At 40.9% G+C, this 18,538-nt stretch overlaps 1 protein-coding gene across 10 annotated transcripts in view; it reads right to left on the bottom strand.

Moving 5' to 3' along the window:
• Positions 1-18,538, bottom strand: part of LOC119486138 (pleckstrin homology domain-containing family A member 7-like) — a 177,827-nt gene that overhangs the window by 16,374 nt on the left and 142,915 nt on the right. For 6 of the 10 annotated variants that reach the window (XM_037766021.1, XM_037766019.1, XM_037766020.1 and 3 more), the window contains 8 exons: positions 16,882-17,063; positions 12,642-13,193; positions 11,118-11,664; positions 8,648-8,731; positions 7,987-8,220; positions 5,855-5,908; positions 3,029-3,094; positions 978-1,058 (listed from right to left, as the gene is read on the bottom strand). In XM_037766021.1, coding sequence (XP_037621949.1) covers positions 978-1,058; positions 3,029-3,094; positions 5,855-5,908; positions 7,987-8,220; positions 8,648-8,731; positions 11,118-11,664; positions 12,642-13,193; positions 16,882-17,063 — 1,800 coding nt within the window. The remainder of the gene's footprint in view (positions 1-977; positions 1,059-3,028; positions 3,095-5,854; positions 5,909-7,986; positions 8,221-8,647; positions 8,732-11,117; positions 11,665-12,641; positions 13,194-16,881; positions 17,064-18,538) is intronic. The other 4 variants (XM_037766028.1, XM_037766025.1, XM_037766027.1 and 1 more) reach the window with 2 other exon arrangements.

The raw sequence follows: 18,538 nt of genomic DNA, 5'->3' as shown, positions 1-18,538 counted from the left end.
TCCCATTGACCTTATTATATAGAGAGACAAATTAACCTTCAATTAGTGCATAATTGAAGTCGTTTTGCAGTTTGAGATATTCATATTCCGTCAAACGGGATAATGTGAACATAATTATGAAGTTTCATTTATATAGGATTTTCAAACTCAAAATTTGATTAAAAATATTTAATCGCGATTAATCATTTTCTTATCTGTTCAAAATGTACCTTAAAGGGAGATTTGTCAAGCATTTAATACTCTTATCGACATCTTATCAGTCAATTTAAATTCATGATGATATTGTGAGGCTATTTGAATACATTTAGAATTATATTTGCAGCATAATTATGCTGGTGATTTATCTAGGATTTTCAAACTAAAAATTGCTGCAAAGAAATGAAATACACAAAAATTTGGGTTTGGATAACAGCAGACTAACTGCACCTGACTCCAACGACAAGTCTGGACCACTCGTAAATAAATTAAGAGGAAATTCAAAATATGAGAAAATGTGTGAATGCCTTAAAGCCTTAAAACAGAGTCATGAGGAGGTGCAGAAGTCTGGTTTTCTCTCAGAACACTTGAATTACAATATGCTGAAAGGTTATTATGGAATTTTTGCCCAATGACGCCAAAAATATACTGCCTACTGACACTTTAACAATGAATCTGTTCGTACGAGTGGTTCTTGCATGAGGCCCAATGAATCTTGAATGAAAACCACTTTGATTCTGACTGACAGTGACGTGTACCGCTATTTACCCTTTGATAGCTGAATCACCCTCTGTTATCAAACTCCACTGTAGCTCAATTGACAGCAGCTCTGTCCTTGAATGTGTCACCATCATGTGTTATTTCTTCTATCTATCTATTCTATTTTCTTCTTCCATTTTCAAACATTTTTTGCCTGCTGACTCATCAGACCGACTGACTGACTGGTAGAATAAGACTAAGGGTGACTGATCGAGAGCCTATATAACTAACAGAGTGTGTACCTTGTCCTCCTTCAGGGAGCTGATCCTGGCCTCCAGATCCTTGAGGATCTTGTCCTGCTCACACAACCGACTCAACTTCACCTGCAGAGGGAGACACAGAGCTGAGTGTGCAGGGAGAGAGAGAGATAAAACACTTCTCTAATGATCACCAAAGTGTGTGTCTGTGTGTTGACCTCTGGTAATTAAGTGGCCCATTTACTTAATTACAACTTCCCCTTGTCTCTGCAGCTGTAGATCTGTTAGTACGTGTATAAGAAAGTGTGAGTATGTATAGCGATGTGTTTGTGCATGTGTTTGTGCATGTATACATCTCTCTTTTTAAATGTTTGAGTGCATGTAAGCAGGTTTGTAACACTCCGTATGCACAGTCCCAAAGCTCTGATCTCGTTGGGGTGTAATTACTGTGAGTGAGCCCATTACACAAAGTGGGTGCGACCCACCTGACACTTTTAATTACAGTGCGCGGGAGGCTCTGAGCTCCGTTAATTAATCCCCCATTAAACTCAGCAAACTTCAAGGCAAAGGTTAAATCACTTTATCATCCCGCGGTCAAACAACAACACAACATTCATGTAATGAGGTTGTGACTGAACAGCTTAATGTGCTTCTCCGTATACATTTTCTGCACTCGACGCTAGTTTTCATATTCCATCAGATAAATTATGAATCCCGTTGTTGTCTCCACGGTGATGTTGTTGTTGGATCTGATCAAATATTCATCGCAGACAACGCTCTCATAAATTGTTTAAACAGCTGCGTATGAAGCTGAACACTGAGAAAGACTTTCACGGGAGAAACAAGAAAAAACGCAGAGAATTATTTGGATTATAAAACTGAAGTAGTTATGGCGTTTACCTATTAACATACTCACATGCTGTTTGCCCCTTGAAGCCAAGAATAATAGTTTATCTTGTACTCCCACACTTTTTCTACAACATCCATATTTTGTTTTGCCTTAATTACCCCTCAACATTTAAGCTGCGCTGGCTGAAAAACACTCCGCTTGTATGATCAACTTATTTTTAGAATTTGGGGCTAAATGAATTGGAAAAAATATCTAATTGCGATAATATGACTGATATTGCAATTGCGATTTGATTTGTTATTTTAGAGGGAATGATAACTTTTACACAGGGCTGTCAATCGATTATTATTATTCGCATGATTGTCCATTGTGTTCCTGATTAATTGCAAATTTTTTATCCATCCAAAATAGATTTGTCAAGTATCTAATACTCTTATCAACATGGGAGTGGGCAAATGTGCTTGCTTTATGCAAATGTATGTATATATTTATTATTGGAAATCAACTAACAACACAAAACAATGACAAATATTGTCCAGAAACCCTCACAGGTACTGCATTTAGCATAAAAAAATATGCTCAAATCATAACATGGCAAACTGCAGCCCAACAGGCAACAACAGCTGTCAGTGTGTCAGTGTGCTGACTTGACTATGACTTGCCCCAAACTGCATGTGATTATCATAAAGTGGGCATGTCTGTAAAGGGGAGACTCATGGGTACGCATAGAACCCATTTTCATTCACACATATCTGGAGGTCAGAGGTTAAGGGACCCCTTTGAAAATGGCCATGCCAGTTTTTCCTCCTAACTGAACTGCAGCAGTCAGTGCCGCTCCCCTCAACAAACTAAAATATCATGTTTATCAAATTGACTTTTGTTATTTTCATGATAGCAAATGTATAGAAATTCTTGAACTGCATGTGAATATGTATTTGCATCAAACTACATGCAGTAATAGTAAATCGTTGTATACCTTTGCCAGACTTTTCCATTCAAGTAAGCACAGTATATGATGGGGAAATGTGACAAAAACTTTAAAGATGTCCTTCAATTTCTTACCAACAGCTTCACTTTGCACCAAATTTAATGGAAGTTTGTTAACATTCTTTAGCTATCCTATTTACTGAAAGAGAAACAGACAGGAGCGAAAACATAACCTCCTTGACATCGTCAGAAATGGAATTTTAATGCTGCTGTATTTAATGCAGCCAACATTTTAAGAAGCTTTTAAGCTCGTACTTACATCCACGTCACTTTCTGCAACCTTGACAGGTTTCCCTGACTCCTTCAGTGTCTGACTTCCAGCTACCTAAAAAGAGCAAAAAGGAGCATGTCCCGATGTTAGCTGTACGGTTAAACAAAGTGTCTGAGCCATGGTACAACGGTGCTGAAATAAAGGAGATACAGGGAACACAGAGAGCAGCTACAAACTACAGCATTACGAGGCTGAGACAGACTATCTATGACACATTCTCTTCCCCTCGTCTATATGACAACATGAGTGAGGTTTGGCACACAGAATCAGTTTTTGCCATGAAGAACACAATGGCTATGGACACTTTGAAGCCCTGCACAAATTGACTTATCCATTAAACCTCTATGTAGTACATTATGTATCATACCATAAAGTTGCAGTATTTTTTTTTGTGAAGAGGAAAATATTTGTTTTAGGAACACACACAGTTCTACGATGGCGTATTATGGCCATTGTAGTTAAAAAAAAAAAACAGAACTGTGGAAAGGGGCTAATATTCGAAGAAAAAAACTCACAATTTCCAAGATTTAAATCGTAAATTTACGAAAAAAAAACTTGGATATTCTCTGAGATTAAAATTGCAAATTTACAAGAAAAAACACAAATTTGCGAGATTATTAAAATGTAAATTTACAAGAAAACAATTGTCTCTGACATAAAGTGGCAAATTTACGAGAAAAAAAAACTAACAAATAGGCATGATTATAAAGTTGGAAATTTACAAGCAAAACAATTGGATATTATCTGAGATTAAAGTGGCAAATTTACAAGAAAAAACTCACAAATTTGCGAGATTATAAAGTCATAAATTTACAATAATTTTTTTGGTATTATCTGAAATTAAAATGCTTAATTTACGAGAAAAGAAATCACAAATATACAAGATTATAAAGTTATTAATTTATGAAAAAAAAACTTGGATATTCTCTGATATTAAAGTTGCAAATTTACAAGAAAAAACTCACAAAATTTGCGAGATTATAAAATCATAAATTTAAAAGAAATTTCATTTGGTATTATCTGAGATTAAAGTGTAAAATTTAAGTGCAAAATATATTAGATTTTAGCAGACTCTCCATCCATTCATCCATTCTCATCTGTTTATCCAGGGCCGGGTCGTGGGGCAGCAGGCTAAAATTCCAGATGTCCCTCTCAACAGCAAACTCTAAGGACATAATTCACCATAATCTGTTGTTCAACACAAGCAGTTCTGTTATGTGCTTTTTCTGTGTTGCTTTCCCTTCACCCTGACACAGTGACAGTTGAGCAAGGGTCCCTTAAAAGCATCAGTGTGTAACTATGGTAACGCAGTGTGTTCTGAGTAAGCGTCTTTGGGTTGGCTTTTACTGTTAGCTGTGCTGAAATAAAAGACACGACTTCCTGTAGAAGGCCTTACTTATGTTCATAAAAAGACAGAAAAAACATGAAAGAAAATGTGTATATGTATTTCAGGACTTTCGCCTCGCTGAGAGGCCATTCTCACCATTAACACTACTTTAGGAGCATGAAATTCAGAGAGCGGCTGGCGTTACCACGGTTTTGCACTCTACTATCCACACGTTTTTTTCTTGTAAATTTACGACTTTATATCTCGCAAATTTGTGAGTTTGTTTTTTTCATAAATTTGCCACTTTAATCTCAGAGAATATCCACGTTTTTTTGTCGTAAATTTACAACTTTAATCTTGGAAATTCTGAGTTTTTTCTCAGAATATTACCCCCTCCCAGAGCTCTGTAATTATTTAATTTTCTTACCTAAATTGGCCCTATTATGCCGTTGTACATTTCAGGTGCTCACTTTGAGTTTTACTGGAGTTACTGACAGGGTTCTACAGTGCTACAATAACCTCCTGAAACACTTACGCTAAAAAAAAACATTTAAATGGAGCACATGTGCAAATTGAACAATGAGAAATTTCCCTGATAAAAGCTCTTTCTGTCCTTGTAAATGATTAGTTTGGGACTACATGTGCTCCTTTTTGGAATAAAGTAGAGACATGACACAGCAGAGCCCTGTGTTCTTGTCAAGGAGGTGCAGCGTTTCAGAGACGATGGTAGAAGCAGCTGGCTTTTCAACCACCGGGCCACAGCCACAACACATGCACTGCCGAGCCATCCCATGCTCACTTTTCAACAGCATCGTCAACATCACCACGAGGAAGGGAGGGAGGAGGAGAGGTCAAAGATCACGTGGAGATTAGACATTTGATGCCATTCAAGCCGTGAATGCGGTGCCGTAAGCAATGGGATGGTCTCTCTAGAACAAAGTCTCTCTCAAGACGTGAACACACACTCTCACATACAGACTAGACACATGCGTCCCTACTCTGAACACTGGAGAAACATGCACAAGCATACAGGATATGCGCGCGCACACACACACACACACAGTCACAGACGCACTACGTACAACGTTAAATCTGTTATAACACGCACACAGACACATACAGCTTACGTTCATTAGAGGCCTGAGAGGCCCAGCAGTGCAGTGCAGTAGTAAACTGTGAACTGCGAGGATCAGGGGCTCTAGAGCTCTGATCTGGGAGTCAAAATCACAAAGACACAGAGCCGCAGTCACAAAAAAAGGCGGCTGCTTTTGGTGTGAAGAGTTAGAGGTCTGCTGGGGATATTTAGTCTCAACATCTCTAACGCGTGGCCAGAGTGTTAAAAGTGGTCGTTAGTAAGAAACACCAAGAGTGTTAGTTTGAGCTAGAGACATTTCAAATCAGAGAAGGCACAGCAGAAACATTGAACACTTGAACTAAAGCAGAAGATTAGTGAAATAACTAACAGGGATCAGGGGATAAACTCTCACCTTCAGGTCCAGATACTCCAAGTCCTTCTTCAGCAGCATATAGGTGTCATCACTCTGGAGGGGGACAAACACGTGAGCGTGGATTATTGATTTGTGTCAACAGGAATTAAATAATTCACTATCTGAATCTAAAGAAGCTTCACTGATAATTCATCCAGTAGTGACATTTGCGTGTCGAGTATGAGGTGCAGGCTGCCGTTATGTGTCTGTGCCAACATGCATCACAACACATACAGTACAATCAATTAATTTCTCTACTCAGAGATGCTCCTACTGCAAACAAACAAAAACACCAGCACAAACCAGATCCATTAGAAGCAGCGGATATCGAAACATTGCTGAGTACAATTCAGCTCACATCACTCCACAAAAAAAACAGACTGCCGACAATGAAAAGATTCACGGATCAGAAGACCAAAGTGACCGACACATCCACAGCCAGCCAGTGGAGCCAAAGCGTGGGGATGGCTTTGTGGACGTCGTCGGAAAAGTTAGCAGCACAACATGCTTATGGACAGCATCACTAAGAAGCACGATATGGAAACGGACCAGCCAAGAACAGCACATGGAAGAGAAGAGGCGGATGGTTTCTATGACGACAGCAAGGCCCGGTGTCACACCACTAAAGCACTGGAGCTGCTGGGTAGAGGTTGCCACTGATATACTGGGACTTGGCTATTGACTTGGCTTTTGCTTTATCTATCCTGGGATATAGGTTATTGTTTTTACAGTTGGGAACTACCAAGTGCATGATCAACTATGAGTTACAGGTCTGGCCTAAGAGTGTGTCTGGAGGAGATGTCAGTCTCAGTGAATATGATAACATGTTATAAAACCTTTGTTCAGTGTCTGCTAATAGGAAATATTACAGTGAATTTGTATATATCTCTTATGTGATTAGAGAATCTTTGTGATGACAGTGTTGCTGAAGAAATGAGACAATCACGGTGGAAATTAATGCGGTCCATGTGTTGCTTTCAACTTGGTCAGATCTGTTGGTGGTGGTGGGATGATGAGGGTAAGTGAGGGGCATTAAAGTCATAATGTTTTAAAGCAATATGTAGCACTGTAGACAGCTAATGTTTAAAATGGGTAACAGCAGTCCAAATTCAAAACGTTGGAGCCGTCGCCCATCGGCTCCTCCGAAGTGACGGATAGCAGTTAGCGCAAATTTCGCAATTTGAGGGTTACCTTATAGACACGGCTGGCTCGGCTATGTCGACAAAGCACAGAGGCTCTCAGACTTCATTCTCTGCTCAGGTAGACATTACTCCTCTATATCTTATCTACATAGCAAATAGTTGTTTGCTGCTAAATAAATGATCTGAATATCGTATTGAGAACCTTAAAGGTATAATAACAGGCATGTCAGATTAGTTTTGAGTTTTGATTTAAAGATATTATATTATATTTTTTATATTTTCAATAGTTTTATGTGCTATTAGGCAGCAAACATTGCTGGTCGTGTGTATGAAATGTTCCTAATTTGAGATCCCAATCCTCCTGCAGACTAGGTGCTGCATGATTAGGTTTGGCAAGACATAGTGATGTACGAACAAGTCGCTACAGTTGAAGAATTTAACTGCTTTCACTGGACTTGAAATGTTACTTCATATTTGATTATGGAAATCCATCCGGCATATTTTGAAATATCTTCTGTGCTTGACAACCTGACCTGTTAGTGGCACTAGAGAAAGTGTCAGGAGGTTAAATGTCTTTAGGATTCATCCTCTGACGACTAAAGATTTAGCAAATTTGTAAATCCAGAAATTACTTTTCACAAAATCTTGTTAAAAATTAAAGTGTTGGACAAATTTAAATTGCGACGGTATCCTCAAAAATTAGAATGAGATTAGATAGATAATAGATTAGAATTCTTCAACTGATCAGATATTTCACCCTGGACCAAAATGTTGGACAGACAGATTGACGGAGAGACAAACTGACCAACAAAGAGCCACGAATAATGGACAAAAAGGATTACATTTCCCAATAAAAAAATGTTGAAAATTCATAGTAGATGGTAGATGGTAGATCTTATTTAAGAGTAATGCAGCCCTGCAATATGTTTAATGGCAACCTCTACGGCCCCTGGTAAAATGAGGGGCGGGCATGCCGCGGTGGGGCCCCACCTGGGTGTAGCAAGGGCCCAGGGTAGCCGAGAGGCTCACAGGTCCGAGGTGGGACACAGGAGAGGGACTGGAGCTGAGGAGGGGACTGGTTCTAGTGGTGAGGAAGTGGTTGTGGTGGTATGCCTCTTTGGGACCGTTGATCCGCTGGAGCTGGGTAAACGCGTGCTGACGGGCGGAGGCCATCTTGGCCTGATGCCGGCGCAGCTGAATGAGGAGCAGGGTGAGCTCCTCGGGCTGTCGGGCATCACAGGACATTAAATCTGGCATCAAAACTGACCACACCAAACTTCAATGAAACTTCTGTTGAGTTTTAGTAACCTTGCATTCACAGCACTGGGAGCCACTTTGTTGACGGCCAAATTGAACAAGCAGCTAAATTTAGGAGGATTAACGGTGCTGAAACAAAAGGCGGAACTCAACACACATCTACAGCGACACGCTGTAGGTGACAGGCAATGTCTCCCAAATGTTCAGCCACGGCCAACAACAGGCCCGCGCCGACAAAATGTAAATCAAGATTACAGGCCTCTTAAGCCTCCAATCTTTAAGGTTTCTGCTCCAAGTTCCAAATATTGAAATCCATGCCTAATGTAGTGTTTATTAAATATTCTTATTTGCAATACAGTGAAGTATGTTTTATGTTTTTATTTGTAAAACGTACCGTTTTGCCATGAAGGCTGGGTGCACTGACTGTGTGTGTGATGTAGCCAGATGGAGGCATTGACCGTCTCTCGATAGTAGCAGCCTGACAACACATACACAACACATTTTACATACATACACATATATACACACACACTGGAGCTTAGGAAATTATATTAAAAAAATCGAATAACAGACAATGGGCCTCACGGAGTAGGAATTGATATAAGAACAAATTTCCTCCTATTTGGTTGGTATCCATGATTTGTTCTTATTTTGTTAGCACCCATTTATTTCTGGGATTCACCAGAAATGTTTTCTTGTTTTTGCTCTTCTCTCAGGTAACAGAACATTTTACGAGTGGTCGAGAACACTCTCACCAAGATAAGAGAAAAAACATCTTGTTTTCACAGTCCACAAATTGTCCAACGCAGGGAGACAAAAGTCAATCAAATTTAGATCATTATATGTTTTAGAGTAATTATAAGGATTTTTAAAGACATACTATTGGTCCATTGATCCCAATTAAGGTTATAAAAACCCTTAGGTGATATTGTGTGCGTTCAGCTTCTGAATGGCGTACATACTGCTCTTAGATGCTTTTGGATTTTCCAGTAACACCAGTACTGACGCTCTGGAAAATCACATGTTGACTTTGTTTAAGTTTATTTAACAGTACCTCAGTTTCACTACTGCTTAAGTTCTTCTTCTTACAGCCTTTTTTTGGTGGCATCTCTCCAATTCTTGGGAATGTTCCAGAGTAATTGCAAGCGCCACAACCCCTGCCCTTATATAGTATATCTGCCACACGCCTCCAATTTATGATCAAGTAGGATTCATCATTCAGCAGCACACCTGGTAAGAGCACATCTGGATGGTTAAGAACGTTTGGTTTTCCTGGAGTTGATTTCTCTTATTTTTTCTCTTAGATTTAAGAGAGATTTAAGGGAACGTTGCTGCATGAGGCCCTTTGTGTGTTATAGCAATTACAGAATAAAGACGGTCCTACCACACAAAATAATCTGAATAATGAAGAATCTGCTATCACAACAGAAGTTCACCAACGGCTACAATTCTTCTCCTAGAGGATAAAATGTTTCACATGACCTCGATAACGAAACACTGTATTCTTTATTATCTCTGGGCAAAATGAAGTTGCTGGTGGTTGTGGGAGAGTGGGCGTACATTTGCATATTTGTGTGTTTTTTCACTCAATTTCAGAAATGTGATATGCAAACACTGATGGATTTCTCAGTTTGCATTAAACAGTATATATTAAATAGTATGCATTCATCTTCAGTATAGTTTACAGTTAACAGTTTGGCTGATTGCTGATACAGTTGAGGTAATTTCACAGACTGCTTTAAGCCTTAAGGATATGTCTGCCATTGTGCCCCGAGGCACTGAAACAATTATTCTGTTCAGCGGAGCAGAGTTCCAACATGCAGCCCACGCTGTCAGAATGACTGACACCGTTCTGGATGAGAAACTACTCTATTTGATATTTTGCACTTGGCAGCAGGAAAAAAAATTAATGGTCCAATCTCTGGAAGAGCACAAACAACAGGCAACACGGGATCAATCTCATACAACTCCATGCAACAGAATGCAGTGATAGGAAATAATCTGCTGTCATCCAAAATGCCATTGAATATGTCTAATCTACAATATTTATATACATGCTGCCATTACAGGATCCGTCCTTCATACATCACAGCTGCATTCCTTCTCTTTGTCTCTTTTCTTGTATAATTACTTGCTTAAACATTCTGGGGACACTTGAATAATTATCAGTTGATTGATATATGATCGCTGTGGAGCTAGGAACTCGGGTTTACTTTAATTTGAAGTTGTTTTGGATAAGACGGAGTGCGTTTAAGCAGCACGGGGCGTCTTTTTGTAATGTTCATGGAGAGAGAAGCATTTTGCGCGCTGCTTTTTGTGTTGCTGAGCATCTTGCGTTTAATGTGATTAATGTGAATTAATCATGATTAAATATATTACATATAGACATTATATCTCATTTATATATTGAATATTATAATCGATTGACAGCCCTAGTATTAAGGTAATGTTAGCATTCATTCTGTGGTTGCCTAGCAACAATAAAAAAGACATAGCAAATTGAAAAAAGGGGAACAAAAAGGCAGTGGGGTGCGCCTCACATTTTCCACCTGCACCTCTGTCTGATCAGGCTTTAAATGTAAATATGATATCAAAAACACCAGCCTTGTGAGTTGAATATCATTCCCCTGATTGAGAACAGTCTAATCTGTCCAATGAAGTTTTAGCGTTGTGTTTGGACACTTCTCTGTGCATAGTAAGAAGAATAGATTACAAAATCACTATCCAGAGAAAGCTGGACTCTGTTTACTGACTGCATTATTACCTATGAAAATAAAAATTAGACTTTCTTTCAGTTAGTTACACCTCCTGTTTACAACAAACATGCAATATTGTTGTTCTGCTTCTGTCAGACGTTATTTTACCTTGAGCATCTGAGATTTGGTCCTGCGGGGGGAAACAGCGAAGGGGATGTCCACCACTGACCTATCACCCACGGGCCTGACTGTCACCCGTTCAGCCGGCGTGTGTGGCCTCTTTGTAGGCGACAGGGTTCTGCTGGAGCCGGGCGGAGGCCCCGGCGGAGGGATGTCAGCAGATGAAGGTGGGACCGACACACAGCGGGGCGCTCCTTCCGACCTGGGTGCTGAGGAGGTGGCAGGCACGGTGGATGGGGGGCGAGGGCCAAACGGGTAGTCCGGGGCCGGAGTGTAGAGCGGCGCCGTGGGGCTGCCGTGACGGAACTGGTGGCGCTGCTGCCACTCATACAGCTGCCAGACGGTGTTGGGCCCGGGGTCAGGGGTGAGGCGGAAGTGGCTGAGGCGGTCCTGGGCGTACTTGTACTCACCGAATCGGGCGGGCGTGGGGCTCTGGCGAGGGGTCTTTGGCAGGGTCTGATATGCATCTATGGTGGTGAACTTGTGCTGGGTTGGTGGTGTGCGACGAGGGAGAGTGTTCTCTCTGGATGGAGGGCTGTTGAGGAAGAATAGCACGACACAAAGGGATATTTTTCTTCATACCCCAATTAACAGAATAGAATAAAGATTTATCAAATCTTACCTTGACCTTTATTTGATGATTAAATAAGAAGATAAGATGAACGACAAATGAAACTTCTTGAGCTACAAATGGGCTTCAAAGGGATAGTTCAGGTGTTTTGAAGTGGGGTTGTATGAGGTACTTATCCATAGTTGTGGATAAGTATTAATTAAGTGTATTACTTACAGTAGATGACGGTCGGTACGGACAGGAGTACCGACACCAGAGCAAAGAAATACAGTGCTGTGGACGGGGGCGGTAGAAAAACTTTTTTTACCCACCTAAAAGAAAGGCTCACCTAAAAAAATCAACACCAGTTTAAGTGTACGTTATATTTAGAATATTTTCACTACTTTATCTTGCTGTCAGACAGCCGTTTCCTTCTCCTTTCCAACAAAGAACTGAACTATAAGTGAAACTTATCTATGCTCTCTCCAAAGCCAGCAGGCTTAGATGACAAAAACAGTATAGATAGGTTTCACTTTCAGTTCAGTTAGAAAATATTCTAAATAGATGTTTCTCCAAACTGGGGGCGTACTGACCGTCATCTACAGTACTGTAGGTAATACAGCTACTATGGATAAATACCTCATACAACCCCACTACAAAACAACTGAAGTATCCCTTTAAGTTCACATGGGAACAGTTTGATCTGTTGTTCCATTTCTAAACAATAACAAGCTCAATATTGTCAGAAATAAAACATTGCGCTGTGCAGACCTGATGTGTTCATGACGGGTTGGTATTCACATTCATGTTCAATATGCAAGTAAAGGTCACTAGAGGAAACTCTCCACTAAACGTATGCAGTACATGTGGTGTAAAGCTACCTTGTCTGCATGCTGCATAGTCCATAAACATAATCATTTGTATTTTCACAAAATAAGATAGGACATATGCCAGTGACGTACCCTTTGTGCTCAGCCTTCTGCACTTTGACCCACTGCTCCACTTGCTCCAGAGTACTTCTCCTGTGCACTTGCTTTTGTGTGTCAGCAGCCGGCTGCGGCGCCGGGGCCCTCTGGTACGTCCCCGCCGCGATCCCGTTAGGCTCCAGGATGGGGCTGGGCGTGGAGACGAGGCCGTTCCTCGTGCAAACGCTGGAGGGCAGGGTGGAGGCGGCTCGCGACGGTGCCCGGGACGGAACCCTAGACACGGGCGCCGAGGCCGACACGTGGTCTAACTGTGGGAGGGCAGAGGGCGCCGGGTTGGAGGGGAGGGACATGTGCGTGTCCATTTCCAGGGCCGTGCTTCCGATGGGATGCTCCAACATGGGGGTGTCGGGAGAGTCTTTGTGGAAGCTGCAGCGGTCGTCTAGGTCGCGGTGTATGGGCTCCAGGAGGACCTCGTGGACGATGGGTCTCATGAACTCAGAGTCTGAGGTCTTGTGGTGGTTTACGTGGTTCGTCTGCGGGACAGCCTGCTGCTGCAACATGTGAAACGTCTCGAACCTGTCGGATGGTCTGTGGAGAGGAGAGATTACATGAAATGTTAGTATTTTACACTCTTATACTTTTTGTAACTTTCCCTTCAACATTGTGAGAGTTTCATTCCTGAGAGTGACAGGAAAGGAAGGTGAGGAGATAAATCAGACACACCTGTGAGCTGAAAGAGCAACAGGGAGTTGAACAGAGAGTAAAGTGACACGGGTAAGATTATGATTATTCTCCTGTCTGGCATCCAACTCTTACTTTGAATAAGGGCTGTCAAAGTTAACACCATACTAATGCGTTAACGCTAACTAATTTCTGTAACGCATTAATGCAAGTTGCGATATTTAGGGTGTAGTGGGCTCAGTTATAAAGCTAGAGGGAAGATACTGACATCATATGAAACAAAAAAATCAAGAAATCCATTGATACTAACATATCATACTAGCTTGTTGCGTAGGAGTCTAAATAACACTCCAATGTTACACAAAATATGTGCGAGGAAAAACTGGCAAGTCCATTTTCGAAGGGGTCCCTTTACCTCTGACCTCAAGATCAGTGAATGTAAATGGGTTCTATGGGTACTCACGAGTCTCCCCTTTACAGACATGCCCACTTTATGATAATCACATGCAGTTTTGGACAAGTCATAGTCAAGTCATCACACTGACACACTGACAGCTTTTGTTGCCTGTTGGGCTGCAGTTTGCCATGTTATGATTTGAGCATATTTGTTATGCTAAATGCAGTACCTGTGAGGGTTTCTGGACAATATTTGTCATTGTTTTGTGTTGGTAATAAAGCAGCACTCCCATGTTGATAAGAGTATTAAATACTTGACAAATCTCCCTTTAAGGTTAATTTTGAACAGATAAAAAATGTGTTATTAATTTGCGATTAATCACGATTAAATATTTGAATCGATTGACAGCCCTACTTTGAATATTTGGATAAACCTACACTACACAAGAGACCAGATGATAATCAACTACTGCTTTTTCCTCAAACCTCTCAGAGGATTTCAGTGGCTTTTACTCGATAAGCACCAATTCTGTTTCATTTGATCACTTCCCTGATATCCCATGGACGTCGGGTTCCACCATTTCGGTTCTCCTAGTCTTTGTTCTGGTGTGCTGAACTGAATCTGAACTAGACGACTGTCACATAAAAGAGAAAACTTTTAGCCTCACCTCAAACTTTAAGGACAGGGCTAAATACACCACACAGACCACTTTAGAGCAGGGGCAGGTGACAAGCAAAGCCGTGTAACCACAGCTAGAGTTGAAACTCACTAATGAAATCCCCTGTGACAAGAAGCCGGAGGAATAGTCAGGTCTCGGAAAGCCAATGAACCACGCACCAAAGTTTACTTTTAGAAAATGAATTAAACAGGTGCTGGCGTGCTCGCTGCCAGCAGCTGAAGATATGCAATATAAATTAGCATTATGATGACTGGTTTGTCCCTATTAGATTGTGTTAAATTGAGCATATAAGGCATTATCTTTTAGTTTAAAGGTGCAACGTATAACGTAAAATCTGGCGGCATCTAGCGGTGAGGTTACAGATTGCAACCAACTGAAACTTCTTCCGTGTGCCAAGCTTGTAACAGAACTACGGTGGCCAACGCAAAAAACATAAATGGGAACATATGTAGAAATAAACGGCTCATTCTAAGGTGACGAAAACACAACAATTCGTATTTTCAGGTGATTATAGACTAAAGAAAACATGCTTAATAATATTATGTTGAAATTTCTCCCAATAGATCCCCCGAAATGCTGCTCACTGTTCCTTAAAGAGTAGTGTGTTTCTAGCTATGTAGTCCACCACTCTATAGAAATCTATCTGCATATTGTAAAAGTAACCAAACTCTTGAAAAATGAGTGCAACGTGCCAACAAATAGTAATACTAGTGCTTTAGTTTGTTCAATAAGGAAACGCAGAAACGGGGTGAAAAAGTGGTTTATAAACTTCCGAAGTGGAAGCTGTCTGTCTTCAGTTAGGTTTCCCCCTCCTGTCATTCATTAACAACTAGAGTAGTCTTTTGGGATTTCCCCTTCCAAAAAACTAAAAAAGAAAGCGAAGCAGTACGAGCTGCGGGTGTCTGAGGCTGCCAGTGAATGATGGGACGTATTTGATCTGAGCCACCTCCCCCCCCCACCCCCGTAAACATATGAATAATACATGGAGAAAGCGGCTGCTAGTTCAAAAACAGCATTTCACAACATCTACTCTTTGAAAGCCAGCAAACATGTACAAAAATAAATACACTACGCTCATGTGCTACAGCTTCAGGACTGAAACAGACTTGTTAAAGCTGTAAACAGCGGAGTGGGATGTTTTTCCCGGAATCATCTATAGTGACAGAACAGACAAACAAATGGCAACACTTGTTTGGAAGTGTGTTTTCATTAGGGCTGTCAAAGTTAACGCGATAATAACGCGTTTTAACGCCAATAATTTCTTTAACGCATTAAGAAAACTTGTGATTTTTAGGTTCTAGCGGGCTCAGTTTTAAAGCTAGGCGAGGAAGAATGGGCATGACCATTTTCAAAGGGGTTCCTTGACCTCTGACCTCAAGATATGTGAATAAAAATGGGTTCTCCCCTCTACAGACATGCCCACTTTATGATAATCACACAGTCGAGTTTCAGTTTACATCCATGTCTGTCCAAAATGTCATCACTTCATCATTTTATCCTGTTAGACATTTGTGTGAAATTGTCATCATTATCATCATAAGAATTCTTGAGTCGTGGCCAAAACTGTGTTTTGTGAGGTCACAGTGACCTTGACCTTTGACCACCAAAATCTTATCATCCTTGAGTCCAAGTAGACATTTGTGTCAAATTATAAGAAATTTGCTCAAGGTGTTCCTGAGATATCGAGTTCACAAGAGTGGGGCGGACGACCAGACAGACGACCAGAAAACGTAATGCGTTCGGCCATGGCTATCGCCGGCACGGAGGCATCAAAAATGAATGAATGTAGTTTTATGTCAGTGAGCAATACAGTGCAACAAAATCTAAATTTATTTATCTAAAAATGCCTCATTTCTAGTTAAACACAGGACAAAGGCCTAAAAGTAAAGAGTAAAGAGCCTCCTGCTTTATTAATAGGTGATCTCTGGGAAGTGTAGTACAAAAATCACCACAGCACTGACCAATGAAAGTGCTTGGCACCAAAGATGAACTGATGGAAGATGACATTTTAAAGGAGCAAGTACATATAGGTTTGTATGTTTGTGTATATGTGTGTTTTCAGTCAGATCTAAACTAGCGATTCCTAGTGTAATCCCAATCAAAGATGGGACATTAATCAACTTTATATCTCAATAAAAAAATACAAAAGATGACTCGCGTTTTCATTTTAAACAACATACTGTATACAGGAATCAAAATACTGGCAGCAAACACAAGGGGGAGCTCATGGCGTAAAGGTGGAGAAATCAATGTTTTATCAGTAGAAACAGAAAAAGTAAAGACCTGGAACTTCCTGTTCATAAAGAAAGTTTACATTACTTCAGCCTTATTACTGAATAAGTCATGTTTATTGACTGAATGTACTCATGGACCTCTTGAGTATGTTGCTGACGTTCTACAGCCGCCTGTTGAAGGGCAATGAATGTTTATAAGGTGTGTGAGTTCAGTTCAAGTTCAATGAGAGAGAGATACTCCGTGCATGTGTGTGTGCATGTGTGTGTGTACGTGTGTGTCCCTACCTGATGAGTGTGTTGCCGTGGTTCTGCATCAACGTGGCCTGGTTCATGGCCCTCAGCCAGGTGTTCATGTCCTCCTGGGTGTCGGCGCTGAAGTAATACGTCCGCATCCCAGTGTGCTCCGCCTGCGAGCCAATCACAGAGCTCTGCTTGTAAATGTACGAGCGCATACCGGTGTGGCTAGCCTATAGGGAGAAGAGAAGAGGCTCGAGGTCAGCGTCGTGGTTCGCAGAGATCAGCTGACAGCTTCAGCTTTGGTCAAAGAGACAGGGAGGTGTCATGCTGCAGCGTCCAACAAGAAGAAACAACATCAACGGGCCACATAAGCATCGACCAATACAGAGAGAGAGAGGCAATGGAGGAAACCACACAATAGAAATACAGACAAAAATGCCAGCCAGTTACGACCAACGAAGCAAAAACTTTTGACCAATGAGAGGAAAGATTCTTCGGTACAATGGAGAATAGAAAATGTGACGAAAAGAGTCTCCTCACAAACCTGTTTATATCCTGCTATAGAAACCTACTAAGAACACATAAAAGGGTCAAATGAGAGTTTACAAACATTAACAGTAACGTTATAATAGCTTTTTCATTTATGCTCGCTATATATCTCAACAGTATATGTCGTAAAATGAGGAAGTAACACAGCGGTGTGGCATGGAAAATTAGCTCCGCAAAGAGGCAGAGAGGAATGCAAGCCTGATTAGACACCATGACAAGGTAATTGTACTCTGTGATTTAAGTGCTGAGCTCATGACAGGCATACTTAAACTTGAGATTGATACGTCTTTGTGTGCACAGTAAAAAAGGCTATTAGTCACTGATCTAATACGCTGTTGTTGGTGTGTGACAGTCAAGAGCACATCTGCACCATTTCATCATCAGGGAGGATATAAAAACGCATTGTGTAGTGAATATCAACACTGAATGTACAATACTGAACAAAACATTTGAGGTGTGATGTTGCAGAAAAGCCGACACAGGCGAGACACAATGATACTATAATAATATAAACTGTAGTTTGTGCTCCTGTAGGGGAACTTCTGTTCACACAGTATCTTATTGACTGATAATTGACTGCGTTCTATATGTCAATATTAGAATTTATCAGTTGTTTCTATTTGAAACCCTCCCTGTTGCCCAGTGTGATACATAATCTGTGTTTACATCTGTGTTCAGCGCATTTATTTTGAGCTTTAAAGGGGAAATATCATGGAAAAACTGGAGGGGGGTCTTAAAGAGACAGGCGCTAAAACGGAGCGTTTCAGACAGAGGGTGAATACAGGTATATTCAGACAGACAGGATGAGAAAAATAAAGTGTTTTTTGAACATTAACGCATGTAAACATTTTCTAGTAGAAACCAAAAGTACAAGTAAAATGACTGTTAAAAGTGAAAGGGGTCATTCATAGCGACAAGCCCACAGAGAATTATCACCCGATTCGGGATAATGTACAGCAAGCCGGTCATTGTTGTGAAACAAACCCCGCCCTGCATTGGGTTGCCGCATCGTCCTGAAGGGGTTTATTTCACAGCAATTACCGGCTAGCTGTACATTTTCCTGCCTATTACACAGCTACTTACTTAAGAAATCAGTAATATGACATAAAAACGGTCCACCAGAGTCCGACATCAGAACTGTGCCCATAGCAACGGT

This window comes from Sebastes umbrosus, chromosome 4, assembly GCF_015220745.1.
Source record: "Sebastes umbrosus isolate fSebUmb1 chromosome 4, fSebUmb1.pri, whole genome shotgun sequence".
Classification (NCBI taxonomy): domain Eukaryota; kingdom Metazoa; phylum Chordata; class Actinopteri; order Perciformes; family Sebastidae; genus Sebastes; species Sebastes umbrosus.
Note: the sequence above shows the minus strand (reverse complement) of the source record. Positions and strands in the feature narration are given on the sequence as shown.